The 19,745-nt window shown below is 42.5% G+C and overlaps 1 protein-coding gene across 3 annotated transcripts in view; it reads left to right on the forward strand.

Annotated features, from left to right (window-relative positions):
- SLC17A8 (solute carrier family 17 member 8) overlaps positions 1-19,745 on the forward strand; it is a 55,464-nt gene that overhangs the window by 17,775 nt on the left and 17,944 nt on the right. For all 3 annotated transcript variants that reach the window (XM_025438723.3, XM_025438721.3, XM_025438722.3), the window contains exons 2-5: positions 6,808-7,060; positions 13,643-13,761; positions 16,050-16,164; positions 17,474-17,561. In XM_025438723.3, the coding sequence (XP_025294508.1) occupies positions 6,947-7,060; positions 13,643-13,761; positions 16,050-16,164; positions 17,474-17,561 (436 nt within the window). In that variant the 5' untranslated portion in view covers positions 6,808-6,946. The remainder of the gene's footprint in view (positions 1-6,807; positions 7,061-13,642; positions 13,762-16,049; positions 16,165-17,473; positions 17,562-19,745) is intronic.

Genomic DNA, 19,745 nt, shown 5'->3' on the forward strand with positions numbered 1-19,745 from the left:
TCCTTTCTTTCTTTCTTTCTTTCTTTCTTTCTTTCTTTCTTATGATAGTCACACAGAGAGAGAGAGAGAGGCAGAGACACAGGCAGAGGGAGAAGCAGGCTCCATCCACCGGGAGCCCGACGTGGGATTCGATCCCGGGTCTCCAGGATCGCGCCCTGGGCCAAAGGCAGGCGCCAAACCGCTGCGCCACCCAGGGATCCCCAGCCGCTACTTCTTAAGAAAGAGTTTCTTCTCCTCCAGAGGACCCCAACCCTCTTTAGAAAAACAAAGGAACAAGCAAACACACTTGCTCCGGGCAGTGCCTGGCGGGCGCCCCGCGGCGGGGCGTGCAGCGCGGCTCCAGCAGGGCCCCTCCAGCCGGTAGGGGTCGGCCGCGCCCCCGCTCCCCGCCGCGCGGAGCTGAAGACGAGGCTGAAGATGAGGCGAGACTCTCCCGCCTCCCTCGCTCACCACGCGCACCTTCTCGGAGGGGCCCGCATTCACTCAACACCTACCGCGCTGGTGAAAGCCAAGGACTAGGGCGTGGAAGGTGCCCGGTCCTCAGGCGCCACCAGGGACGCTGTCGCCCGACCCGGCGTCTGCGAACCGCCCCTCCCTGGTGGGGAGGCTGCTCTGGGACCCGCCACTGCGCGAGGACCTGGGGCGCCGCGAGGGCCGCTCGGCGCCTCGGAGGCCTCAAGCCGGGCTTCCCCGAGCCTGGTGGAGCCTGGCCGAGCCTGGCCTCTTAGGTCCACGCCCAACGTGGTTGAAAAACCTTCCTCTCTGAGCTGGGCTACACGAGAAATGTTGCTCTAGTATACTGCTTAAAAAAAAAAAAAAAAGAGGTAGAAATCGGGGGCGCCTGGGGGGCTCAGGTGTTGAGCGTCTGCCTTCCGCTCAGGTCACGGTCCAGGGATCCTGGGATCGAGGCCGCATGGAGCTCCCGGCTCAGTGGGGAGCCTGCTTCTCCCTCTTTCCCTGCTTGTGCTCTCTCATTCTCTCTCTCAAATAAATAAAGTCTTAAAAACAAAACAAAACAAAACAAAACAAAACAAAACAAAACAAAACAAACCCAATCTGTCCCTGAGGGCCCAGCCTGGTTGAAACGAGCTTTTAGTTGATGTGGGTCCCCCCCTGCCATAACCAGGGTGTGCGAGGGACACAGCAACACCTCAGGAGGTCCCTCCCTCTGGTGGTGGATCCATGTCTGTGCGGGTCTGGTGGCTTGAAGTAGGCGGACTCTGCAAGCACTTTAGGCAAGGGAAACTGGGGCCGAGCGCCCAGCCCTCCTCTCCATCGCTCCCCACATCCCATCTCCAGCTCGAGGGAGGGTGGTTCAAGGTCCCATAGCTATAGGGCCTGCTACCTGGGGAGCCCACACACGCCTTCCTTGGGGCCTATCTTCCCCTAGATCCCACTAATCTCTCTCTCTGCCTCCCATACAGTCGTGCCCTTCCTCTGGAAACAGGGTGTCTCTGACAGCATCATGCACACACAGGTGCTTGTGCTGGTTCAGGTCCTCTAAGAAGACAGGAACACGTGCCCAAGAGATTTATTGAGAGCAGACAGGGAACGAGCCGAGGGGAGAGTGTTTGGACGTCACTGCTATCTGTGTAGGAGAAAGGGCAGGAAGGTTTTGGGAGGAAAAGCCGCAGACTGCACCCCAGTACTGGGAGGTTTTGCAAGGCCAGTTGCCTCTTGCAGGAAAGGGCCTGCCTTCCACCCCTGCTGTGCTCAGTGCTTGTGGGGGGCAGCCTGAGGGAAGGCAGTCTTCAGGCCCAAGGCGGGGTGCATTCAGAGCACACTGTTGTAGGCCGACTTTAATTAAGCTCTCCGAGGCTCCTTGGTGCCTGAAAACGTTAGTCTGTATTACTCTTCATCCAAACTTCTGCATGATTACAGAGAGATGCTGAGTTTATGACTTGTAACCATTGTATTAATAGTAATAATAGTAGTATTTACCATTTAGCAATAAAAAGCTCTTTTAGGTACCAAGCACTGTGCTAAATAATTTACATGCGTCATATCATTTAATCATTAAAACAACATTATGAGATAGCTATGATTATTGGTCCATTTTAAAATTTTTTACAAAATGATTTTATTTATTCATTTGAGGGAGAGATTGAGAGAGAGAGTATGAATGAGGGGAGGAGTCGAGGGAGAACCAAACTCACCGCTGAGCAGGGAGCCCAACATGGGACCAGGACCCGGGGTCATGACCAGAGCCAAAGGCAGGTGCTTAACCAACTGAGCCACCCAGGTGCCCAATCAGCCCATTTTAGAGACGGGGGTTGTTATATAACTGAATTGTGTTGCCCCAAATTCAGATGTTGACATGCTAACCACCAGTGCCTCAGAATATGACTGTATTTGGAGATAGGTTCTTTAAGGAGGTAATTGAAAAACAGAGAGACTCTCAACTATAGAAAACAAACTGATGTTTACCAGAGAGGGTAGGCAGGTACGTGAAATAGATGATGGAGATTAAGGCGTACAGTTAACACGATGGGCACTGGGTGATGTACAGAATTGTTGAATCACTATATGGTACACCTGAAACTAATATAATAACACCATATGTTAACTATACTGGAATTAAAATTAAAAAGTTAATAAAAAATAAAAGAATGCAGAGATTAAACAAAAAATAAAAGAATATAAAAATTAATCAAATAAGCAACAAAAAAGAGGCGATTAAGTTAAAATGTGGTCTTTAAGGTGGATGCTAACCCAAATGACAGGTGTTATTATAAAAGAAGGAAATTTGGACACAGAAATATGCTGAGGGAAGGTGTTGTGAAGACAGCCATCTTTAAAAATTAAAAAAAAAAGATTTTATTAATCTATTCATGAGAAACACAGAGAGAGAGGCAGAGACACAGGCAGAGGGAGAAGCAGGCTCCACGCAGGGAGCCGGACGTGGGACTCCATCCCAGGTCTCCAGGATCACACCCTGGGCGGCAGGTGGCGCTAAACCACTGTGCCACCGGGGCTGCCCCCAAAATTTTAAAATTAAATTCAATTAATTAACATATAGTATATTATTATTGGTTTCAGAGGTAGAGGTCAGTGATTCATCAGTCTTATGTAACACCCAGTGCTCATTCCATCACATGCCCTCCTTAATGCCCATCACCCAGTTACCCCATCCCTCCACCGCCCTCCCCTCCAGTGACCCTCAGTTTGTTTGCTATGATTAAGAGTCTATTATGGTTTTGATGACGGCCATCTATAGGCCAAGGAGAGAGGGCTCAGAAGGAACCAATCCTGCCAACACCTTGATCTTGGAGTTCTGGCCTCCAGAATTGTGAAAAAGTAAAGTTATGTTGTTTGAGCCACTCACTGTGTGGTATTTTGTTATGGCAGCCCTGGCAAGCTAATACTAGCATATTGCTGCTTAGAGAGGTCAAGTGGCTTGGCCAAAGTCATGGAGCTTCCACATGGGAGAGATAGCACTCAGCCTCTCTCATTCCAGAGTCCATTCTCTTAAATTCTTTCCTCTACTGGGTTGTCCACAGTGTCTGGGTCAAGGGCCAAAAAATAACAGAAGGCAGATGGCAAGGTGACGGGATGATCGCTGAGACAAAACACAGCCCAGTGAGCTAGGAAGCACACCTGAGAGGGAACCAGTAGACCTGATAGTCAAAAGAAAGCCTTCTAACCTTGCCTTTACCCTCTTCTGGCTGTGTGGTCTTGGCCAATTCACTCTTCCTTTCTGGAGTATAGTTATATTTGTGTCAAATGGAAATATTAGGTTTCCGATATATTCCTGAGCTGTTTTAACCATAATGAAGTCATTATATGAAATGGTAAGAGAGAACTGAATTGGCTTTATACAACTATTAGTGTAGTTATAATTTATTATGTTTTAGCCAGTACTACTAGTACTGTTGTGATGGGATGTCAAAATTAGAGCATCAATTTTCCATGCTCTACAGATTATATATATTCTGATGCCAGAAAATTCATGGCGACCACTGGAGCTGCACATTATAAATGGTCCTGTGACTCAAATGATTCTTGGCCTTCAATATAAGTGGTAATACATGGCATCAGTGCTCAGTCTAGCAGCATGGACTCATTAAATGATGGTGGGTATTAATGTAATAAAGGTAGCTGATATATATTGATTTTTTTTATGTGTGTTAAGTTCTGTTCTAAATGGTCTAAATATAATATCCACTTAAGATTATCCTAAGAAGAACCTCACAAAGAAGAAACTATTTTTATAATTCCTAGGTTACAAATGAAGAAACAGAAGTCCATAGAGGTTAAGTAGGCCAAAGTCACACAGCTAAGTAAGTGGAAGAGTAAAAATTCAAACTAAGTCACACTGGCTTAGAAGCTAGGGTTTGGGTTTAGGGTGGAGAAGAAACGAAGCATCCAGGATGGCTTCAAGATTTTTGCCTGAGCAACCAGAGGAACAAAATTATTATTACTTGGGATGGGAAAGATTTCAGGAATTAATTTTTTTTTAGGGAAACTTAGTCTGAAAATGTTAAGTTTGATATGCTGATTATGTGTCCAAGGAGATGTCAAATAAGTCTATATATGAAAATCGGAATCTGTCAGCATATGCATGGTATTGAAAACCTACAGATGGGATAAGATCACCTACAGAGTGTAGATGGAAAACAAAAGAGATCTGTGAGCTGAGTCCTGGGCATCATAAGGTTTACAGGTCAAGGAAGTAGAGAATAAGCTTAAGAGACAAAACAGAAGGAGTGGTCAGAGAATTAGGAGGATGAGCACATTAGTGTAGTTTCTAGGGAGAAAAAAAAAAGGAAGAAAGAGTGATCAGTTGCATTAAGTCTACTGATAGGCTGACTATATGAGGACCTATGATGACATTGAGCCAAAGGAAGGCATTGATGATCTTAAAAAGAGGAGTTTTGGTGGAGAGGTTGGGGGATACCCGGTTGGAATGGGCACAAGAGACAATGGGAGGTGGGGAATTGAAGATAGTGATGTCCGATTTTTCTAAAAAAAAAAAAAAGAAGATGAGAATGGGGGTAGCTGGAGGAGAAAGTATTTTTATTTTATATTTTGATGTGGGAGAAATAAACATATTTGTAGACAGTAGGGATGATCTAGTAAAGGGGAGAAAATAATTGGTGAGTTCTGGGAGTGGGAATTTCTGGAACAATATCCTTGAGTAGATGAGAGGAAGTGAGATCTGGTGCCCAGGGTGAGAGGTTGGCTTTGGGTAGAAGCTTGGATGATTACCAGAGAAAACCTAGAGAGCATCAGCATAAATGCAGGTAGGTAGGTGGGTACGTTGAGACGTTGTTGCAGTTCTCTTCTGGTTATTGCAGCGCGCTCGTCCATGTACTAAGCCAGCACTCTGAGCTCAGTTAAAATTGAAAGCTCCTTCCCTTGTTTTGTCATTGCTCCCCGCTTTGATTTCAACAAAATTTGCATCGTCTAGTAATCATGGCTCCTCGTCTTTCGTCCTCACTAGCTAAGAGCTGCAGAAGGGCAGAGAACATGTCACATTCTTTATTGCTCCCCAACACTTGGCACAGTGTCTGACACACAGTGTGCACTCAATAAATATTTGATGGACTGGATTGAATCTAGTATACTTTTTTCTCTATACACATACTTTAAACTTGATTTTGCTTGAGTCTTAAGAAGCTATCAAAATCATATTCTCTATGGATTGATAGGCAGATTATTCGTGTTTCAATCTATTCTCTTAATTATTGTATTAGCCATTTATTACTGAATTCAATATTCATGAAAATTTACAAGCTTTCCTGATTTTTACAAAAACTTGGACCTTAATTGGGCCATAGGAAATCCTCAAAAGGGTTACAATATGTGAGAAGATGCAAATACCTCGCTTTCTAATTGACATAGTGTCCAGTTTGCCCAATTCTTATTTATTTATTTATTTATTTATTTATTTATTTATTTATTTATTTATAAATATTTTATTTATTTATTCATGAGAGAACACAGAGAGAGTCAGAGACATGGGCAGAGGGAGAAGCAGGCTCCCTGCGGGGAGCCCGACATGGGACTCGATCCCAGGACCCTGGGATCATGACCTGAGCTGAAAGCAGACACTCAACCATTGAGCCACCCAAGGGCTTCTCCTTTTTATTTTTTAAAGAAAAGGGCAAATTCACTGTAATTGACACACCATAATATGAACGGATAGAAGTCAATGAAAAATCCTGGCATCTGGTTAACAGATTCCAGAGGATCAGATCACCTCCTTAGAAGAACCACCTGGAAACAAAGGATATACCACCACCTGGGTATATACTGTGATGGAAAATGTGCTCCCCTGCTTCTACCTTTTATTAAGATTTAGATAAAGAGGAAGAAAAGAATCCACAAATGGATTGATTTGCTACTGTATATCTTTTTAACAAGCTTCGGGTGACACTAAAATCAAGGTCAAGTGCAATTGTTAGCTCGGTCATGCACTGTGGATGGTCTGTCAATACTCTTCCAGCAGGAAATTCAGTAAAGCATATTGTTTAGGATACAGACTAAGACTTGGACTTGCATCCCACTCAATGGACTTAGTTCCCTGATCCATATAATGGCAAGATAGCACCATCTATGTCATGGAGTAGTTGTGAGCTTTAAATGACCTAATGCCTATAAAAGTACAACCCAATATCCAGAATATCAGTAATTTTAGCCATTATTATTTGCTTTAATGACCATAACACCTTTTAAAAATGCAGGCTGCATCCTACTTTGGGTTTCCCTTTTTCTTCTTTGGTAGATCTTTTCTTTTTGCCTAGTATACTCCCCTTTTTCTCGAATCCTGGCCTTTCTTCTTTGACCATTTTTCTTCCACTCTAGAAAAATCGATGGGACCAACGAGGAAGAAGATAGCACTGAGCTGAATGAAGAAGGAAGGCCAGTACTGACTTCCAGGCAGAGGTCACCACTCTGCAACTGCCACTGCTGTGGCATCCCCAAGCGTTACATCATTGCCATTATGAGTGGGCTGGGATTCTGCATTTCTTTTGGGATTCGGTGCAATCTTGGAGTTGCCATCGTGGAAATGGTCAACAACAGCACTGTATATATTGATGGAAAACCGGAAATTCAGGTCAGTGTCAGTGTTTGGTGGGAGCTCTTTTGTCCATAGCTGTACAAATGCCTTGTTATAGGAAAGAAAGCTCTGCACCTCTTCCATTGATGTGACAAAAAATGGAGAATGGCTATCGTGTACCAGGTGCTGTGAATAGAAGGGAAGGGAAGGTGAAGGGAATAGAAGGATCAACAGCACAGGCTGGGTCCTTGTTCTCATAGAGATGTTCAAGTAAATAATCATAATCCATGATTGTAGGTGCTATGTTGGAGGTGTTCAGAATGCTTGGGGTCATATAGGGGGTTGCTGGACCAGACTTTGTTATCGTGAAAGAATTCCTAGAGAAAGTAAAGTGATGGCTGGCTCTGAAAGATGAGGAATTGACAGACTAGGAAAGTTTTGGTGAAGTGGGAAGAAGAGTATTGAAGAAAAAGGAATATCATGTGTGAAAGACTGTAGGAGAGAAGAGGGAGAAAGAGCTAGACAGAAGGAAAGAGAGAGAGAGAAAGGGAGAGAGAGAAAATGGTGTGTTTAGGAACTGAGATAGGAGTTCATCTTTTCTGAGCCCTGGACCCCTTTGGCAACCTGCTGTAGACTTACGACCCCTTTGTCAAAATAATATTTTAAGTTCCTAAAGTAAAATGCATGGAATTATAAAGGAAACCAATTATATTAGAATACAGATGTCAAAGTATTTAAAAATAAAATTAGTGATAGAGAAACATATGGGCTTCTTTGTGAACACATCAGGTGACAAGAGTCTAGCAATGAGTCTAAAATTACTGTAACTTTGAAGTCTGATGTATAAACTTTAGTTTAAGATAGTGATGACAACTGTCATAGGAACATATTTATAATCTCCACTAGTGAGGGAGTCACAGGTCCTGATCATACTACTGTGATTTGTTGCCTACAGTCACGATCACAGGAAATGCTAAATTTCAGCTAGCAGTTGTGAAAATAAAAATGCTGATTTTTCCCATCAAAGTTCACAGATCTGCGGATTCCATCCTTGGACTCGAGGCTGAGAACCCCGGTTAAGAGTGTAGAGCATGAGTGAGCATCAAGGGAGGGAGACACCAGGGTAGTTTTAGGCCAGGTAAAGCCTGGAGAAGCCACGTAGGGAGTCATGGGTGGGCTTTGGGCAGAGAAGCAATATGATGGAAACTGTTCCAGAATGACCTCTGCCCAATCCACTTAGTCCCCCAGTGGATTAGGATTGAAAGTGAGTGGAAGCAGGAGGACTAGTTCAAGGGATGCTGTCGTCGTCAACAAGCATACACTGATGTGACTTCAAAGCATTGTTTTTATGAATCACTGGAAAGAGACCATTTGGCTTGTTTCTTATGTGGTAGGCCTAGAAAAGTATTGAGGCTACGGGGAAAAGATGAAAAATGTATGCCTGGTGGATGCCTGGGTGGGCACATATTTCGTTGTATGGGACACACACGCCGATGGAACTCATGTGGTGATACATGCAGGTTGCAGAGAGGCAATCTGATCATTCGCTGGTCCCTGTCCCTGTGTGGAGAAACACTTCGGTTGGAGTTTCCCAAACTGGTGTTTGGCAAGTGACTGTCGTGTAGGATGTGCCATGAAGATGATGTATTGGATGGGGGCTTCTACTGTGCTGGGTCCTGTGGGAGTCTCCAGCAGGGGCCTATGGTCCCCCTTGCTTCCTGGACTTTACTGTGGAACACTTTCTGTCCTGCTGCATCTCTCAGCATCACCTGGAATAGTTCCTTCCCAGCACTGGTTTGGGAAAAGCTGATTTTGATCCATTAAAAAGAAGTCTTTAGTTGTCCTTGCAGGCTTTTTTCTTTTTTTTTTTTTTCCCTTTTTTCCTTTTAGCTAAGAGATGATTTTGTCAGATGAAAAGAGCACAATGGAGAGTCTTGTAGCCTCCTTTTGATGCTGCAGCTGAATTTGTTCCAAAAGGATACGCTAGTTGTTTATTTTTTGGTGGGGAGGGAGGGCTGCAGAGGTGTGATGGGGCAAGCCATGCATTTTTTAAATAAAGAATGATGTATATTAGCGAGTTTTCAGATGGGTATCACATGCATTCTCCCAACCCTTTGTGAGCAAGGCCAGCTAATTAAAACTCGTCTGCTGAAGCCCAGATCAAAATGAAATGCTGGTTTGCATTTGTTTGTTGCCTGGAAAGACAGGCCTAGGTCAACAGAGTCTGCTTTGAGGCCTATGGAAAAGACATTCTGATAAAACCTAAGGAACAATGCTAGTTTGTGTTCTTTGGTTTCTATGGTTTTCCCTCTGGAGTCTTAGGGACACTGATTGGGATCTAAAATACGCTTTACATCATTCCTTCTGGTCTCCAAAAATAGGAGTTTGGTAGTATTTCCAAAGGTCTAGGACAACTCCACTTTGTAGCAGGCCATTTCTCTCTTGCTCAAGCAGAACAAAGCTCACATTTCGTCTGAGCGTGTTCAAGCTGATGACAAAGATTTCACTAATTATATTAAGAAAGTCTCTGCATGACTAATATTTCTGATTATTTGGTTTTTCATTTTATGGAGAGAAAACTAGATATCCTTCACTGAGATGTTTTTAAACCCTCATTTTCAAAAGAGGGAGAAAAGGAAGCAGTATGAGTCTCTAGGTCTTAAACAGGGTAGTTTCAGCTGATGTGTGACTACCCACATTTAGCGTAACAATTATGAATTTTAAAACATGTGGATCACTTAGAACAGCATCTGGCACATGGCAAGCAATAAATGACTGATGTTTAAGACACTTAAGAAACTTTAACATTCAGGAGAAGTCCAAACCCCTTCCCATTAATCACGAGTCCTGCAGAGTTAAGAGGACGGGCTTTGGAATTGGCCAGACCTTGTCTCGAACTTGACTTCTTTTGCTTATTAGCTCTGGGACCTTGAGCCAACTTGCCGTTATGTCCTGGTCAGGGATTGCTGGTTGCAAGGAAGAGAAATGCAGCAAGACCTGGTCAAGTTCAATAGGGAATTCTGGTTGGGCTGTAGGGGAGCTCATGAGAGTGAAAGGCCAAAAGCAGGTCTGAGGTGTATATTTGTATAGTCCATGCCCTGCCCAGGGGTCCTGGGGTCCTGGCTGTTGTCCAGGAGGGGCGGAAAAGGGGTCCTCCCCTAGTTCTTTCCAAGGCATAGATAGAGGCTCTGCCGGGAAGGGCAGAGGGGAGCTGGCCCTCCTGGACCTACAAAATCCTTAGCTACAGTGTCCAGCCTCCCGGCTCCACATGGTCCCTCATCTGCTTCTCTCTGAGTATGCTCTTCTGTCCCAGGTCTCTCCAGAGAGAGAGACTTTTCCTTTTCCATGGCTTCCCACTGTCCTCCAAAGCTGGAGTGTCTTGCCTCACTTGGCCCTGACTAAAAAGGGATTGGTTTCAGCTCAAGTCTTCAGTGCTAAATATAATTCCTGAGTGTGGATTGGAGAGAGAGATGGAGACAGAGAAAGACAGAGAGAGAGAGAGATGGAGAGAGATAGAGACAGAGCCTGATTGGCCAGACATCCAGTCAGCAGGGGATAGACCCGGGGCACTGAGGTGGGGCAGGGGGCGGTGAGGGTGGGGAATGCTTTCTGAAGGAGATGGGAGCCTGGAGGCAGGAACAGACATTTCTAGCAATTCTTTGCGGACCCTCATTGTCCTTATTGTAAACTGGGAATAAAAGGCCTGCTCTGCATATTGCAGGAGACAATTTGGTGCTAACTAGTAAGTACTTATATTAGATTCCTAAAGCTGCTCTAACAAATTACCTCAAACATGGTGGCTTAAGACAACTGAAATCTATTCTGTCTCAGATGTGGAGACCAGAAATCTGAAAGAGTGTCAGCAGGGCCACACTTGCTCTCCAGGCTCAGCAGAAGAACTGCCCCCCCTTGCCTTTTCCAGTTTTGGGGGCTCTCAGTGCTCCTTGGCTTGTGGCAGCATCACTCCCATCCCTACCCCTGTCTTCACCTGCACTCTTCCTCTTCTGTCTCAAACCTCTCTCTGCCTTTCTCTTGCAAGAACATGTGTCTTTGGATTTAGAGCCCAACTAGATAATCCCGGATAATTTATCTCAAGATCCTTGATTTCTATCACATCAACAAAGCCTTTTTCCCGAAGAGGGTAGCATTCTTAGGTTCCAGAGATTTTGCGTGTAAATCTTTTGGGGGCCATTCTTTACACAATACCTGACACTGTGGTTAGCTTATCATAATGGCGCAAACCTGGGGCCATTATGATTCTAATGGAGCTCCAGTGGTGATGGAAGTCAGTTCTGGGCAGGCCCAAGTGCTTTTAGTCATGTATCCTATCCTTCAGAGATTATCTGAAAGCACCATCTCCTCAGAAGGAAAAGTATGAACAGGGGACATCATGATTGGTAATTAGCCTCTGGGTGATGTGGATCCTTGGTTCCCTGGGTCATTTTGTGACTCAAGACAAAGAAGTCTAGTCTCTATTTCTTAGTAAGAAAGTCAGGTCTCTACAAGCAGAGCAAATAATGTAGTTTTTTGGGTCAGGTGGATAAGAGATCTTGATCCTGGCTCCCCTTGTAACTAGTTGTATGACCTTGGGGGAGTAAGTTAATGTCTCTAAGCCTCAATTTCCTCCTCTAAAGAAGAAGAGCCAATAATCACCTCTGGGTGTTCTAAGAATTAAGAGAGGAAATATATGGACAGTGCCTCAAAAAATTATGTCCCCCTTCTGCTCCAAGCTCCCAATGGTTTCCATCTTTCTTTGAGGAAAAGCCAAGGTCCTCTTGGTGACTTAAAGGGCCTGTCATCATTTGGACTGCTCCCACTTTAACTCCTTTTCTCATGTCACTTATTATCCCCCAGCTCTCCTTACATCTTGCTGTTCCTCCAACTTCAGGGCTTTACACTTGCTATTTCTCTGCCTTGAAAGTTCTCTCAGATGATCAACAGCATGATTTGCTCGCTTCTTTCCTTTAGGGCTTGACTAAAAAATCACCTCCTCAATGAAGCCTTCCCTCCCTCTTATCCAGCACTTCCAGTCCCCTTCTCTGCTTTAGTTTTTTCTCCTCGTCCCCAGTCACCATCTAACAGGGTCTATACTTGTTTACTATCTGCTGTCCCTACTGGCATCTTCGCAAAGACAGCAAATACTGTTGTCCTCCTGTTAACGGTTGCATCCTCGGGGCCTAGAACAATGTGTGGCATATAGTAGCACAAAATAAAAATTTGGTGAGCTGATTTGAATGAATGACTATTAACTTCAGTTTACCCCCCCCCCCTTTTTTTTGAGTAATCTCTACGCAATATAGGGCTTGAACTCATGCCCTTGAGATCAAGAGCTGCATGCTCTACCAACAGAGCCAGCCAGGCACCCCAGTTTCTTTTTTACTCTCAAACTTCAATTTTCTAATTAGTAAAATGGGAAATATGGCAAACAGGACAGGTCAATGTTACACGGGACTGTGATTGCCCAGAACACAGAGGCAGTTCTTGTTTGCATTAGTATTTATACCATCTGGCACCTGACCTGGCATGCAGGAGGCACTCGGTGAATGTTAAATAAATGAGCAAATAAATATGTAACAACTTGTGATGGGAAAATAAACCGACAAAAGTTTATAAGGCATACCATCTTGATAACTAAGAACCCCTCCTCCGTAATTGGAACACCTTGCATTTTGATATCATTGCCTTTTTTTAAAAAAAAGATTTTATTTTTAACTAATCTCTATAACCCAACGTGGGGCTTGAGTTGTTAAACCTGAGATCAAGAGTTAGTTGCATGGTCTAGGGACCGAGCCAGCCAGGCACCCCAATGCTTTACAAAGCTATTCATGGATTCATTCATTTGGCAAATATTTCCTTGCACCTTCTATGTTCCAGTAATTTATTTTAAGTACTAAAGCTATAAAGTCAAAAGGACGTGGCCGGCACCTTAGAGTTGCTTGCCCTAGTGTGGGAAATCGATGTGTGAATGGCTAGTTTGAGAACAGCACTGGGCACAGGCCATGGCTGTAAGGACAGAGGTCTCTGGGACAAGTGAGGACAAAGTGACCACTTCAAAAGGGAGCTGGGGAGCTTCCCCAGAAGGAGGTACATTTGCAATGAATCTGAAAAAAGTGACTTTATTTGGGAAGAAAATGAAGAAAGGGGGTCTGGCCCTGGAGAATCACATTTTCTTTTTCCCTTTTTTTCTTTTTAAAGATTTTATTTATTTATTCACGAGAGACAGAGAGAGAGAGAAGCAGAGACACAGGTAGAGGGAGAAGCAGGATCCCTGCAGGGAGCCTGATACGGGACTCGATCCCAGGATCTGGGATCACGCTCTGAGCCAAAGGCGATGCTCAACAGCTGAGCCACCCAGGTGTCCTGATAATCGCATTTTCAATAGTTTAAGAGTTGTCCCATTATATATATGTGTTTGCATTTAAGTTTGTACACAGTCTCTCTTTGCTTTCACTAGAAGACAAACTCAATGGCAGGAGGGAGTTTGTTGTGCTTGTTGTTTGTTGTGAAGCCCTCCACAAATATTTGTTGAATAAAGGAAGGAAAGAAGGCCCTTGTGGGGTTATTATGTAGGATCATCAGTGAAAAATGATGGTCAAGTGTTTTCTTACAAACGCAACTGTATCTGATTTTTCATTTCAGACAGCACAGTTTAACTGGGATCCAGAGACAGTGGGCCTCATCCATGGATCTTTTTTCTGGGGTTATATTGTGACACAAATTCCAGGTGGTTTCATTTCAAATAAGTTTGCCGCTAACAGGTAAGGTAAACTGATGTCACATGAATGTGGTGCAGATCATGACATGATTTTGTGTTTTTAAAAAATCTGCATAGTTCTCTCTCAATTTGGAGATGCAGAATGAGAGACAGGAACAATTCCAATAGGTGTGATTCACAGATATTAATATGATTCTGTTCTTACAAGTCTCTTTTTATTTACTTCTTTGTCTAATTTATCTTGCAATTCATGATTATGTAGTAAAAAGAGCAATTGAATCTGAGTCAGAAGAAATAGTTCCTGGACCCTAAATAACTCACAAGGTGACCTCTACTGAGTCACTTTTTTTCCTTCTCTGGGTCTGTTTCCTCATCTGTGAAATAAAGCATGGTTTAGACTGTGTTAGTTTCCTTTGATAAGTGACATTCTGCGATCCGTGTACTATGTTTAGATAGTCCAGTATCACACAGATTTTGGGGGCTTGCCTCTAGCTTGCAAGATGTCTTTAATGCCCTTGAAATTCTTTAGTAGGTGTTTGAGCAATTAAAAGTATCCAAGACAAAATAAATAAACAAACAAACAAACAAATAAATAAATAAATAAAAGTATCCAACACAGGATGAGCCATCCCAAAGAGCAGTTGAGTTCTCTATCACAGAGGTATTCAAACAGAAGAAGATGGCCACTTGGAGGATACATAGGATGTATATATAGCAGAAAAGGAGTATATGAAATACTTCTAGTTTTCTTCCAAGTGTGTGTCCTCTGTGATTGTATGTGTGGGTTTCATGAACTGTACCTTCTTATAAAGCAGCATTTCTCAAATTCTAAAACACAACTCATTAGATGGTAATGAAATCAATGTAGTGACTTACCAATGAGCATTTTCTTTTTTTTTATAAATTTATTTTTTATTTGTGTTCAATTTGCCAACATATAGCATAACACCCAGTGCTCATCCCATCAAGTGCCCCCCTCAGTGCCCATCACCCAGTCACCCCCACCCCCCACCCACCTCCCCTTCCACCACCCCCAGTTTCTTTCCCAGAGTTAGGAGTCTTTCATGTTCTGTCTCCCTTTCTGATATTTCCCACTCATTTTTTCTCCCTTCCCCTTTATTCCCTTTCACTATTTTTTATATTCCCCAAATGAATGAGACCATAAAATGTTTGTCCTTCTCCGATTGACTTACTTCACTCAGCATAATACCCTCCAGTTCCATCAACGTTGAAGCAAATGGTGGGTATTTGTCGTTTCTAATGGCTGAGTAATATTCCATCGTATACATATAAAAAAAAAGAGAAAAATAAATGTATAAAATGTATAAAAATGTATAAAATGTAAAAAAATGTATAAAAAAAGAGAAAAATAGAAGAGGAGATAATCAAATAGAATAAAATCGGATAGAACATATTTTAATTTATTGCACACTTAAGTATTGGTTTTTGAAACTTGTTTTGGTTACGTTTGTGTGTATGATTATATGTTGCATTGCAATATAAAATATGTGCTGTTTTATGGGTTAAGGTAAAAAAAAAAGTTTGAAAGTCCATACCATCAGATGTAAATATGCACAAGCCTGACTTTATTTACTTACGTTCTTGTCTAATTTGTGTCTTCCATTTATGGTCACTTACTGACTGTATTCTTTTCAAAAAGTGATAAAATACTGGCTCATATGGTCTCCAGGGTTACTGCCCACATTTCTGCCATAAAAATAAATCACACATAATATTTCCCAACATGTTAAAAGGGCTGGTGCATCATTAGTGTATGAGAAAGAAAGAAAACACTGCTTGTCCTCTTTTCCCAGGATGGGTGGTCAGGGCAGAGAGGAGAAGACAGGTGGCACTGGGTAGGGACCTGGGGGTTCTGACAGATACATACCCTGTGCTTGGCTGGTCCCAGGACACAGACTTCTTTCAAAGAGTATGGCCTTCTGGTCAAATGGCAGCAGAGTCATGAAGGAGGAGATATAATCCAAACATAAGAGTCAGAATGAGTCAGTTGGGTAGAACCAAGCAGAATGGTGCATCTCCGGCAAGCTCACCTCACCTTGGTCAACCTCCAGCCTTGGGGCTTCATTCAGGGAGGATGTTCCTGTACTGCCAAAAATCTGTCCATAATGGGTCTAGGGATGAGCTCAGGACTTAAAGCTACCCAACAGTTTAGCTGGGGTCACACCAGAGCCTGACATGACATCTGTTTCTCTGTTTATTAGTTTCCATGGTGATATCCCATGGGTCGTGAGGTTCATTTCCGATGTTAAACCGAAGTGCCCACCCACAAAGGGAGGCTTGCCCAACTCACACAGTGTTTTGGTCCCTCAGGGTCTTTGGAGCCGCCATCTTCTTAACATCAACCTTGAACATGTTCATTCCTTCTGCTGCTAGAGTGCACTACGGCTGTGTCATGTGTGTCAGAATTTTGCAAGGTCTAGTGGAGGTAGGAGATTCCTTCTTTAACGGTTTTTGATGCCATTACCTGCAGTATGGTCCTCTAGATGATTCAGCTTCTAAAGAAAACCTGAGTTACTTAATTTTCTGATCTTCCTCCTTGTCCCACTATTTCCCCTTCCTAGTTTTCATGACAATCATGTATACTTTAATTAAAATGCCTTGGATGATTACAAATTTATACACAATGAAGAGTCATTTCCTAGAATGTAGAATTTCACATGAGCCAGCAGCGATCTCAGAGATAATCTAACCCATCCCTTGTCATTTAATAAATAATGAAGCAGAAGCCCCAGTCCTATAGTTCACGTAGCAGGGGCCCTTTCCACAAAAACAATTTAAATGGATTTGTTAATAAATTTGTAAAATTCCTAGAGTGTAATATTACACAAAGATTTCACTCAAAGAGTTGTTGAATCCCTATGTCATACACCTGAAACTATTATAACACTGTATTTTAACTACACTGGAATTAAAAAAAAAACAATAAAAAATTTTAAAAATGTGAATCTAGGAAAAAAATGCAAAAACCAGTCCTTCCTCAAGAGCAGTACAAAAACAGATGGTGGGCTAAATCAGGCCATAGTTTCCCAAGCCCTGATGTAGAGCAATGTTTCTCAAGCTCATTCACCTCTAACCTTCGTTGCTTTTGTCATATCCATGTACAATTTGTGCTTTGTTTGCCTACAGTGTTTCCCTAGATCAATTCATTAAAAAAAAAAAAAACAAAAAACAAAACCACACACCAAAAAAGAACCTCATTGTAAGCAACAATATTTTTGAAATCATGGGTTTCACATGCCAGGTACCTTTTTTCCTAAACCCTATTAGAGTATATTTGCGCCAATTCTGATAAAAAAAAAAAAAGTAGTTTGTTGTAGCAACTCAAATCCAACTCTAGTTCCACTAGAGGGACATATACCACACTTTGGGAAATTCTGATGGGTGGAAAGAACATGATATGCACAGCCATGAAGAGTAGAATGTACTCACTCAATGGCTCTTAGCCTCAGATTCTGTATCTTGGAATGAGGGATGGACCAGCTGATTGCAGAAATCCCTTTCTGCACCAATATTCTATAATAATATGGACTATAAAGGCCCTTTCCTCACCATTCTTATGTTTGAACTGATATTGAAATTGCAGCATCTGTGCCATGAGTTAAAATAGCTGACACAAGCTATTTATGAATTGGGTTTTTATACTGTAGCCTCTCTTAAAGAAGAAAGATCCACATTTTAAACACCAACAGAAACTGTAGTCAAGTCAAAAAGTCTATTTTCAACTGTTTCACCAGGGTGTGACTTACCCAGCCTGCCATGGGATGTGGAGTAAGTGGGCACCACCTTTGGAGAGAAGCCGACTGGCCACAACCTCTTTTTGTGGTAAGTGTATTAGAATCATAAGTTTTACTTAGGGAAGCTTTGGCTTCATGTGAAGACCCTACTATGTAGAATTTCTTTTGTTCACATAACAGAAGTCCAAAGGTGAGTGACTGCTGGTATTGGTTTTACTGCTTGTGATCTAGCATGTTATGACTTTCTACTCCACTGCCCTAGGAGTGATAGCTTTTTACTCTCATACTTGTTTCTCAGGTTCACAAGGTGGCTGTTAGAGCTCCAGGCATCAAGTCCACATTCAAGGCAGGAAGAAGTGGGGATGGTTGTCCTAACTACATCTGTTCCTATTATCAGCAAAGTAAAAGCTTTCCCAAAACCCCTTAGCAGGCCTCCACATATTTCCTTGGCCCTAATTGTGTCATATGTTTCATCAACTGCAGGGGCAGTGAGGAAACCAAGTGCAAGCTTTTCCAGCACCATTAGTAGAGAAAGGTGGAAAAGAAGGGGTAGGAAGTGGTTGTTGAATGAGCCAACAAATGGTATTTGTTGAAGTCAAAAGCAGAAAGGAAAGAATCATCAAGTATCTTGCTCTTGTTTTTACAGATAGAGAAACTGAAACTAAAGTGTAAAGTTAATTTCATTGAATGGAAAATGGGGTTCAAGGTCACATTGGGCATGAAATGGGAGCTAGACCACCTGAGTCTTAATTCAGAACTTTCCTCACTACACATACTATGTACATGTTATAGGACAGATCTGTTAATTAATTTTTGCCATTATAGTCCAGATGAAAAAGAAGCCATCCACCTCACCTGAAAGTATGTCAGTGGTCCTTAAGTAGTGAGGTGACTTTAATTCCTGGGTGACCCACCTTCACCTTGCTGAGGTTGTCTTACTCTAAGTCATGGAAGTGGCCTTCTCTGTATCTCTGGAATAATCAGTGTTCCAAGCGTCTACCTAGATGCCAATCAATAATTTAACGAGGACAGTGCAGGCTGACCCCATCAACGCAATTGTAAAATATATTTTCCTCTTTTTTTTTTAATGGAGGAAGGGGCCCAGGCAGACAAAAGTGCTTTAAGTCATGAAAGTCACAACGGGGACTGGGCAAAATTAGGATCACAATTTAGCACTGCCTGGTTTTTCGAGCTAGTGTGCCTTTCCTAGGAAACACCAACCTGTATTTCTTCTTCTTTTTTTTTTTTTTATTCAGAGGCAGAGAGAGAGAGAGGCAGGCAGAGAGGTAGAGACACAGGCAGAGCGAGAAGCAGGCTCCATGCAGGGAGCCCGATGTGGGACTCGATCCCGGGTCTCCAGGATCACACCCCAGGCTGCAGGAGGCGCTAAACCACTGTGCCACCAGGGCTGCCCCCAACCTGTATTTCTTAGTGAAAAGGAGAAATAAAGCTTCCTCTTAATTTTTGTGAATATTTTAATTTATTTCTCCTTTTTACCTCCTTAATAATAATAATAAATAATATTATTATAATAATATAGAATAATATAAAATATCTAGAATAATATCTAGAGTAATATAAAATACCTAGAATAATGTATAAATATTATATAATAATATTCTATATTATTATTAATTTATTATTTTATTCTATCATAAAGAATCCCTGGGACTTTGGTGTGAATATTCACCAATATGCCCATTTTATGCCTTGCTTGGAACTGCGTGTACAGCTGAGATATCTTTGCATCTTTAGCCTTTATTGTCCTTAGAAACCATTTCTGTTCTCTTGTTTGTAGTTCAAGATCATCTCCACTTCGACTACTGACTTTGAGCCAACTCTAGAAGAAAATAAGATTCTGACCTTGTGGATTGTCAGATCCTTGATCTTATTTTCTTTGGATGGCTTATTTACAAGGCTTTTCATTTTGATTTGCCAGCAAAGCAGGAATGACTAGCTGCCACTCCCCATTCTTAGTGTCTTTATAACCCTTAAAGGGCTGATTTAAGAAATGGTTGACTCTCAAGGAAAGTTACCTGATCAAAGTCATGGGCTTTATTACTCTTCCCAGCTAAGGTGTGGCCTTGGTTTGAAAGAACAGCCAAGGAAAAATGTCATTAGAAGGAAACCCAAATTTGGGGTTAATCAGTTCTTACCAAAAAAGTAGTGGAGTTGGCAGGAATGTTAGGAAATATCTAGTGCAGTAAGTTTTCCCAGCTAGTAAGGACAGATTTAGGGACTCTCCTACTCCTGATGGCTACTCCCCTTCCTC

Source organism: Canis lupus, chromosome 15 (genome assembly GCF_003254725.2).
Source record: "Canis lupus dingo isolate Sandy chromosome 15, ASM325472v2, whole genome shotgun sequence".
Lineage (NCBI taxonomy): Eukaryota > Metazoa > Chordata > Mammalia > Carnivora > Canidae > Canis > Canis lupus.